The sequence below is a fragment of the Humulus lupulus genome, chromosome 3, assembly GCF_963169125.1.
Source record: "Humulus lupulus chromosome 3, drHumLupu1.1, whole genome shotgun sequence".
In the NCBI taxonomy this organism is placed as follows: Eukaryota; Viridiplantae; Streptophyta; class Magnoliopsida; order Rosales; family Cannabaceae; genus Humulus; species Humulus lupulus.
The window spans coordinates 26,338,779-26,348,932 of NC_084795.1; the positions used below are offsets into that span (position 1 = coordinate 26,338,779).

A 10,154-nucleotide genomic window follows, 5' to 3' on the forward strand; every position below is an offset into this window, starting at 1 on the left:
GCTATAACACATCCCATGTGCTACCGAATTAGATAGAATTAATCTGATTTTATGTTTTTCAGAATAAATACTTTTTTGAGCTACCTCTAGAGAGGAGGGTCTGCCATAACTATCTTAAAGGGTAAAAATATGACCAATGAAGCTAGGTGTCGTTTGGTTTGGTAGGATGGAATGGTAACGAGAATGAGAATAGTAATGGAATGAAATAAAAATGGTAATGAGAATTGATTATTATGTTTGGTTTGTTGTTGGAATGAACATTAGAATCAGAATTATTTTGTTTAGTTTGAGGTGGTAATGGAATGGAATAAGTGATAAATTGACAAAAATATTCATACTTTAGTTATTTTATTTATACTTTTTAAAATATTCAAAATTTGAGTAATTTAGAAAGAAATTTATGATATAAATTCAAAATAAGATAATATAATTATTTTAGATAATTTAAATTATTTTTTTATAAATAAAAATTATCACTTAATTTATAATAGACTAATATAGTAAGAGTAATTGATGAAAATGACTTCTTTTTTGAAGTTATTTTTCACTCTCGCTTAGTTTTAATATTTTTTTTGTAAATGGACATCTATCTAAAATTTTGGACTAATTGTCTAAAAATTTTGACCACAAGCTATCTAAAAATTTCGAGTGTCTTGTTTGAGTGCATATGATTTTTATAGAGTATCTTGTTTGACTAATACTTTGAATCACATGGTTATGTCTCTTATGTGTCCATGTAGAGTCAGCCAACCCATTATTACTACGTTCACTATTGAAGTTGTCACTGCATTCTAGTTAACTTAGATTAAATGCATCCATATATTTATCTAAAAGGAGATTTTTGCAATATTTCTGCCTTTGTTAAAAATTTAACTTTATTTTCCAATGGGACATCAACCATGAGCCTATATATTTGCTATGTAGCACATAATGTAGCAAATATGTTACATCCCTGTTGTTATATATGAAGTCTCTTTGAGTTTCACTAAACTAGATATATTGTATATATATATAATTTTGTCCAAAGTCTGGAACACATTACATAACTAGATCATTGCCATGTGATGATAACATTAAAAAGTGTGTGTAGTGGTAATGCCATGCAAAAGGTCTCAAAAAGTTATCAGTAGATACTAATTAGATAACTCCAATCAGTATGACCTTCAAAAAAATTCCAAAAATTATAAGCAGACACATTTTAGATAGCTCCAACCAGCAAAGCTCTAACCAAATGATCTTTCTCTTCATCAGGAAGACTAAAGAAGAATGAAACAAGAGCATTATCACTTAAGATCATACGTGCAGCTCTATGACGGTCCACCATAGAAAGCAATGTGGTTTATCTCTTCATTGAGTCGCATATTTTTGTCGTTCATTTCCTCACCAATTGCATGACTTAGTCGAACATATGACATTTCTATTTTTTCTCCAGTGAATTGTGAAGCATCCTTAATTGCCTCAGCAATATCTCCATAACTTTCACTCTTTCGTTTTCTCTTTAATGAGCCATATGATTGGGTTGGGGGTGCTCTTGGTCCATTTTGCACTTGTGAAAATGACATAGACTCTCCATTTTCAACATATGTATCGCCCATGGTATCAAAAAAGTTGAAGTTATCCTCATCCACATTAACATTATCTTCTTTCTCATTTTCTTCTACATCAGCTGGAGCCTCAGCATGTTTTCCAGTAGCACGATCTCTCCCAAAAATTGTGCACAAATCTTCATAATAAGGAAACATCTTATTCTTGAATGGTGCTGCCTCTTTATGGCTCTGTACAAGAAAATATGTTGAACATATTAATGTCTTATTAAGGGTTAAACATATAATCATTTTAATGAATGTATTTAATTACCTGTAAATATGCATCCCACACTGGTTTTCCTGCTGTCACCATCTTCTTGTCTGGATCCCAACCAAACCCACTGCAATTTGGTCCAGTTAACATCTCGTGAACAACTTGAAAATGTGTCTATAAAGTTTTCATGCGTGACTCAATATGTGGTTTGGCTTGTATGTCACGTCCAGGTAATTTAGTTGCTAATGCCTATTCAAGAGCTCTCAAGTGTCCTGGTTTGAAATTCCCTTTAGCTTTGAATGTTCCTTCATTGTGCATTTCTAAAAGTGATTCAATCAATTTGGTATCTTCATCGTCAGTCCAAAATCTCTTGTTTTGTCCTGAACCTTTACCTCTTGAAGAATCCATCTAATAATAACAACAATCTATACAATAATAACATTGGAATAATATTATAAACACAATCACAAGTATTATTTTTTAAAACAAGAACAAGTTTACCAACATATTATCCAATTGCCATAATGCACGATTACAATTTTATATAAAATAAATAAATAACCAAACACACAATGTCATAGTACATCCTAATTTGCATGCCTACGTTGCCTCCACTCATTATACATTTCTTCTGCTAAACTCATTCTCCAAGCACTCAATTCATCAGAAGGTTCAATTCTAGTAATTCCATCGTTATCATCATCAAGAGTAACTTGATCATTTGGTCGTGACTCTTGTGATAATATATCGAAAGGGTCATTGGGAATTTCATTACTAATAAAATTATGTAACAAACAACATGCCATAATGATTTGAGTTTGAATCTTTATGGGATAAAATGAAGGACTTCTAAGGATTGCCCAACGATTTTTCAAGACACCAAAGCATTTTTCAATCACATTTCTTGCCGCGGAATGCTTCATATTAAAAAATTCTTTTGGATTATTCGGTTGACGACCCTCCTTCCATTGACTTAGATGGTACCATTGTCCACAAAAAAGAACAAGAAACCCCTTGCAATTTGCATAACCAGCATCCACAAGATAATAATTACCTATATAATTATGAAATATTATAAAAATTACTTCTAATTGAAGTTGTGGTGAATAATGCTTATACTACATCATATGAACAATTAATTAATCATACCATTTGGAGCATGCAAACAATGATTTCTAAGTAAAGCATCACGAAGTACTCTACCATCAGCTGCTGAGCCTTCCCACCCAGGTAAAACATATATAAATTACATGTCTTGAGAACAAACTCCCAGAACATTAGTAGCAATCTCATGCTTTCGATTACGATATTTAGGTCTATCTGCTACTGGAACTCTCACCCTAATATAGATTCCATCTAATGCCCCTAAACAGTTCTACCATAAGAAAAAAAAACAAAATAATTGATTAGATACCTACTGTATGTCATGATTTATTTATTTGCAACTCAAAGTTTCATATATATTACCTTAAACCATTTCCATCTCTCATCAGTAGAATTCTCAGGAATCGGCTCAGGCTTTACTAATAACTCTTTGTGTAGACGTATGACAGCATGCAAAACATTGTGAAAATATCTACTAACTGTCTCTCTAGATCTCATGAATCTAAATTTAAGAACTCTATTTTTGCAATGATGATCTGTTATGTGTAAAAACATTGCAACTTGTTCACCCACTACCAAATATTTAGATGGTTGTAATCCTCCTACATTCTCAAGCATTGTGCATAAACAAGTAAACACATTCCTAGTCATTCTAAGTTGATCTAGGGAAGTAACATCACTTTCATACACCAAACGATGGACAATTTGCTATTTATAAAGACATTCAATACATATATATTTTATTGTAAATTATTTGATTCGACCATTCCCCTTAAGATATTTGTTATTAACTTAAAAAACCATTGTACTACATTCATAATATTCAACCAATGCATAAAGGCAGCATTCAATTCCTTCTTTCTCACATTTTGATGTTTCGCTATATTTAGATGAGCCATTTTGAAATAAATTTCCTACAAGCATAATGTCAAAGTAAAATTTCATAAGCTTAATAGTTTCATCACCGCCAAATTATTATTGTAAAATTATATCATAATAGTTAAATGACAACATATATATATATATATCTATTTGGGACTTATTATTGCAATAAGGCTAAAACTAGTGAAGATATAAGCATATAATTCAACTAAAACTAAAAGACCAACCCATCTTCTTTACAAAAAAAGAAAAACAGAAACTCTATTTCAACTAAAAATAAGTCTGAGGTGCAAGGCAAACACATACATACATATATATAGTAGTACTACTCTTTTTATCTCCTAAATCATTATATATATATATATATATGACATTCATGAAAAGTAGTAAAAGAAGAGCTTTATAAGTTAGAGAAGCTAAAAAAATTTATTAAAATTTATGCTCATCGTCGGATTGGAGAGTTCCTTTGTGTAATGAAGTGGTTCCTTTAATATATATATATATATATCCTTATAAATACTAAAGTAGATTCACTTAAATAAAAATAGTAGCAAAGTAAATGACAAAAAATAGATGAACAACAGATAAAAAAAAGCAGTTAAGCAACATAAACTACTGCTATGAGCACCAATATACTTCTATTTGTAACAGATTTACTCCAAAAAATATTCTTCTGTAAAGAGATATGAACACAAGTAAAAAAAAACCAAAAAAATACCTTATACAACCTCGAGATGAACCGAAAACAGGGCAGTGAGCCTTTTAAAAATTTGAAACAATTGAAAATCACACCTTTTTGTAAAAAAAAAAAGTAGCAAGATTTACACATATGCCAAAAGAAGATGAAGGAAATCTGATTTGTGCACAGGTAGTAGAAGAGAAGAAGAAGATACCTTTTGGGAGAAAGAAAACTAGATGGCTGGGAGAGAAAGGGTAAAGAGGGAAAAATGTCATTATATAGGAAAGGAATTGCCTTTCAACCCATTTCATTTAGAAAATGTGAGTATACCGTATACTGTAATTATAATTCCTAAAGGAATGACTTTTATGATTTTAAATAACAAACCAAACAAAAGAATGGGCCCAGTTTTGGAAAAGTCTTTCCATTCCAAGCCTCATTCCATTAAACCAAACATTCCCTTAAAGATCTTAAGAGTCCAATTTATTAGACAACTTAATTTACTGATAAGTTAAACTGCAAAAACAAAATAAAAATAAGACCAAAATGTCATAAACAACAGAAATGCTTACTATGGATTTAGTGAGGAGAGAACACTTCGATAATTATATAATATTATACAAATGAATATTATAGGATAAAGAAAGAAGAAACAGTTAATTTTATAAATTAATTAGCTTCGTATATGTTAATTTTTTGTTAAGTATGTCCCAAAAATAACATCATTTCTTCCGCACTTTTCACAAAGCTGAAATAAGATTTGTTACAATATTTTTTCATCAACGACGTGAACACAAGAAACTAGGAGAGGGTTTGGCCTTGACATAAAAACTGTTTATTAATTTTAAAAACTATTTTTTTTTAAAACAAGTAAAGGTGTTTGACATTGTTTTCAGAAAGTTTGTTGTTCTCAAACTTTTTTTGTCCATCTTTTTTTCTTCTTTCACATCATTTTTTTAATTATTATTATCTCACATCAATTTCTGATTGGGTTTTAAGTCCTTAAAAAACCACATTTCTTATGTAATTCATTCCTTTTCAACAAAGTAGTAGAAATTATTTTGTTCAATCAAATTACGTTGTTTACATGTTTATTACACGATTAATTATTATTAATACAAACGTTTATAAAATCTCTTATTAGTGCCCAAAAATATATATTTATTGATTTTAATAGTCAAAATAAATTAAGTTTTAATTAATATTTTCATGGAATTAATATGATTTAATTTATAAATGAAAATATTTAATCTTAATTTAATTTGTTTTATTTTGTAGGATTTAACGGGTACTTTTGGCACTTGGAAACAAAGAAAAAAAAAGAAGAAAGAAAGGAACAAAATTGAAGAAAGAAAGAAAAGGGTGGCATTTTTTAAAGAAGAAGCCTAATCTAAAGGCCCAGGCCTGTGCCAAGTGGCGCACCCCTCGTCTGCCACGCGTCCCAGCCATCACCTGGAGCCCCAGCGACTTGCCTGCCTGACCCGCATACCAGGCTCTCCACCCGCGTGTGACCCGCGTGACCCAACCCGTGACCCGCATGCTCCTCTTCCTTTAGCCAGCCTCGACACGTGGCGCGCTCCCACTGACTGGGCTGGGTCAAAGTTTCAGCCTGTCACCAGCCCATTCTCTTATGCATTTTGGGCCTTGAACATTCTATTTTGAGCTTAAAAGCTCTCATTTTGTGTTGTTTTAGAAAAAATGGTAAAATAACCATTCACTAAAATAACTAGGCTAATATTAATAATAAGATTTGATTTTTCAAAATCATATTTTATTATTAACGTTTCAGATTTATTTTGTAAACTCCATTTGTAGTTTAATTTATTTTTAGTCATTTTCTTCTTCTATAAATATGAACTCTTCTTTCACATTTGAAATGTAAATTTTAGGTAGCAAAACTCTACCAAATTTTAGTCTCACTTCTCCTATTTTCTCTCTAGAATTTTATGAGAATGTCTAGCATAATAGGCTAACCTTCTTAGGAAGGTTAGGATGATCTTATAAGCACTATGACTTTGTTTGGTATTTTTGATTCACCATGTGCTTAAAGTTTATATATTTGAGTGATTTATTTTCTTTTATCTCTATTTCTTCATCTTGTTATATTTATTTATGTTTACTAAAAGTATATAGATTTTGTCAAGCACTTTCTATGTATTATCAAATTAGTAAAAATAATATAGATAATATATTTATCATTTTCTCCATCTCATTTGCTAAATCAATGTAAAATTAGTCATGCTCTTTCTATGTATTTTATAAATAGTAAAAGTAATATTTGTGTTAGGTTTTATATCCAATATTTTATTTCATTATTGCCAATGATATAATGTTATTTTTAGATTTCTCATAAGACTTATCTCATCCTTCCATGGTAAAGAATATTAATCACTTGAATGCATTTTTGTGAAATATATTTGTGCTTCAATGTTAAATCTTCCAAATGAATAGTTGAGATGTGAACTATTCATTTGTGTAATTTTTGTGAATTAGAGATCCAAATAAATAAGTATGCATATTGGTGACTCTTGATCCTTCCTACTTGTTACCTATTGTTACATCACTCTTTATTCTATCTTTATTTCTAATCTCTAAATCTAAAAAACAACAAAAATATCACTTGTTCTATTTTCCTCATATTATTTGTTGTTATGATTGGTTAAATACAAATGATAAAGTGTTAAAATACAAACAAGGTATAAACACTTAGTAGAATTCACATATCGAAGATGTGAATTTGAGTTTTCAAATTGAAGGCACTTATAAAATGCAAATTTGGGTCCAAAGTGATACATAAAAGTATCTAAGGGTTCCCAAAAATTTTGGTGGCATTTGGAGCATATTTTGGACCTTTGGAAGTGTCCAAAGCCAGAGGGGGTGACGATACGTTGCCACCCAGGAGGCGATACATCGCCTGAAGGCTAGGGTTTCCAGAAACCCTAGCAGGCGATGCATCGCCTGCTGTATTACGTGGACTTACTTAAATGCTCAAAATTACGTGTTTTGCAAGTCTAATCCTATTGGTTAGACCTAATGAAGGTGCGCACTCTATATATGGGTCAAAAACAGTGATTTGTGAGACTTGATCACTCTCTCCAATCTCTCTCTACCCTCACTCTTTCTCTAGCTCCAAGAATCTCTAGTTTTCTCCAAGAACTCTCCAAGAAAGTGCTTGACTTAGAGAGTGACTTGCTCAATCTCAATCCTCATTTCCTCAAAGAGAAGGCCTCAAATATCAATGGTGGCTAGGAAATATAGTATTAGGACAGCGTTTCTCAATGTGTATAAGCCTTGATTTGTGTTTTGGTTTGCTCAAAGAATTGTTTCAAAGTGGTGATTTGCCTAGGGTTTTGAAGCTTCATCAAACATTGAAGAACTCCATTGATCTACTTGGGTTCGCAAGTTTTTTCTCAATATTTTTTAAGTCTCTGCCAATCCAAATTTTGTGTAGATTCTATTTTTTGTGGTGGTGTTATCTCACTTTCCCCCAAAATTGTAATATTCTATAATCTAAGATAACATATCATGGAAGAATCTAACTCTATTCTAGCTTTGAGATTCAAGACACAAGACCTTGTTAGATTAGATCGATTTGATGGGACTAATTTTATGCATTGGTAGGACAAGATTAGGTTCTTGTTCACTACTTTGAAGGTTCTCTATGTCTTGGACAAAGACCTAAAAGCCTTGGAAGAGCGCAAGGAAGATGATACTCAAGAAATCGTCAAAGAAAGGAAAAAGTGCGAAGAAGATGAATTGATTTGTAGGGGTCACATCCTCAATGCTCTATCGGATAGGCTCTATGATCTCTACACCAACACCAAGATCGCCAAGGAGATTTGAGAGACCTTGGAAAAGAAGTACAAAATGTAAAAGGAAGGTACAAAGAAATTACTTATTACTCAATATATGTAATTTAAATTTTATGATGATAAACCCTTTCTCCCTCAAATTCATGAGCTGCAAACTATTGCGGATAAATTTTCTACTCTTAAAATTGTATTGTCAGAACAATTTATTGTTGGTGTCATTATAGCCAAGTTACCTCCTTCATGGAGAGGCTATAGGTAAAAGATGCTCCATAGAAATGAGGATATTTCTTTGGAGGAAATTCTCAAATACTTGAGAATTGAGGAGGAATCTCGTTCTAGAGATTTGAATGATGAGAAGTCCAATAGAGAGACTTCTAAGGTCAATGTTGTGGCAAATCCTTCAAACAAAGGCAAGGGAAATGGCAAGAACAAGGGCAATGGCCAAAAAACCTTGGGGCCCAAAGAAGAATGAGGGTTAATTTAAAAGTTCCAAGGGACCTTGCTATGTGTGTGGTAAGAATGGCAATTTCGCTAGAGATTGTAGGTTCAAGAGGAGCCATAACAATGAAGCAAAGGTCAACTCAGCTCAAGAGGAGCTAGTGACCACACTTAGTGAGGTCAATGCCATTCATGGAAAGGTGAGTGGGTGGTTGTATGATACTTATGCCACCATTCATGTAACCTATGATAGATCTTTATTCAATACCTTTGAATCTTCAAAGGAAGGACATGAAATCTAAATGGGCAATGAGAAAAGGTCCAAAGTTGAAGGAAAGAGAACTATTGACTTGTTCTTCACATTCGGCAAGAAGGTTCTACTCACTAATGTTTTGTATGTACCGGAAATGAGTAGAAACCTTGTAAGTGGCAATTTACTTGGCAAACTGGGAATCAAGGTTGTGATAGATTCCAGTAAGTTTATTTTATCAAAAGACAATGTTTTTGTGGGAAAGGGATATGCTTGTGATGGCATGTTTAAACATTGTACTTCAATTGACAATATGAACAATAAAGTTTCTTCTTCTTGTTATATGCTTAACTCAAATGTTATTACTTTATGGCATGTTTGACTTGCACATATAGGATTTAGCACAATTAAAAGGGTTGTCAAATGTGGATTAATTGATTGTGATAATGTTGAGCAAGAAAAATGTGAATTATGTGTTAAATCTAAAATGGTAAAGAAACATTTTCCTAGTGTTGAAAGAAACTCTAAGTTGTTAGATTTGATACATAGTGATTTATGTGAACTTAATAGAATGTTGACTAGAGGAGGAAGTAGATATTTTATTAATTTCATTGATGATTGCTCTAGGTTCACATATGTATATTTGCTTAAAAATCAAAGATAAAGCATTTGATGTGTTTAAAGTGTATAAAGTGGAAGTTTAAAATCAACTTGAAAGGAAAATTAAAATTCTTAGAAGTGATAGGGGTGGTGAATATTTTTCAAATGAATTTAATATGTTTTGTGAGGAACATTGAATAATTCATGAATGTACAACCCCTTATACTCCACAACAAAATGGTATAGCGGAAAGAAAGAATAGAACATTTATTGAGATGATTAATGTTATGCTATTACATTCTAAATTGAATTTTAGTTTGTGGGGTGAAGCCTTGCTATCCGCTTATAATATTTTTAATCGTATTCCCATGAAGAAAAATAATATATCTCCATATGAGTTATGAAAAGGAAAGAAACCAAACATTGGTTATCTTAAAGTGTGGGGATGTCTTGCTTATTGCAAGAGCACCAATCCTAAAAGGACCAAGTTGGGTCCAAGAGCTATAAGATGTGCGTTTGTGGGTTATGCCCAAAATAGCAAAGCTTATAGATTATTAGACTTGGAGTCCAATGTAATAATTAAATCTAG

The 10,154-nt window shown here is 31.8% G+C and overlaps 1 protein-coding gene across 2 annotated transcripts; it reads right to left on the reverse strand.

Annotated features, from left to right (window-relative positions):
* Positions 1 to 1,008: 1,008 nt before the first annotated feature.
* LOC133821022 (uncharacterized) lies at positions 1,009 to 4,696 on the reverse strand. 2 transcript variants are annotated; one of them, XM_062253556.1, is made up of 3 exons: positions 4,505 to 4,696; positions 1,858 to 2,854; positions 1,009 to 1,773 (listed from the first exon to the last, which is right to left on the reverse strand). In XM_062253556.1, exons 2-3 carry the CDS (start codon positions 1,869 to 1,871, stop codon positions 1,308 to 1,310), a joined length of 480 nt encoding a protein of 159 aa, XP_062109540.1. In that variant the 5' UTR covers positions 1,872 to 2,854; positions 4,505 to 4,696; the 3' UTR covers positions 1,009 to 1,307. The 2 variants fall into 2 exon arrangements, with proteins under 2 accessions (XP_062109540.1, XP_062109539.1); XM_062253555.1 differs by having other exon boundaries at positions 1,858 to 4,696.
* Between the last annotated feature and the right edge of the window lie 5,458 nt (positions 4,697 to 10,154).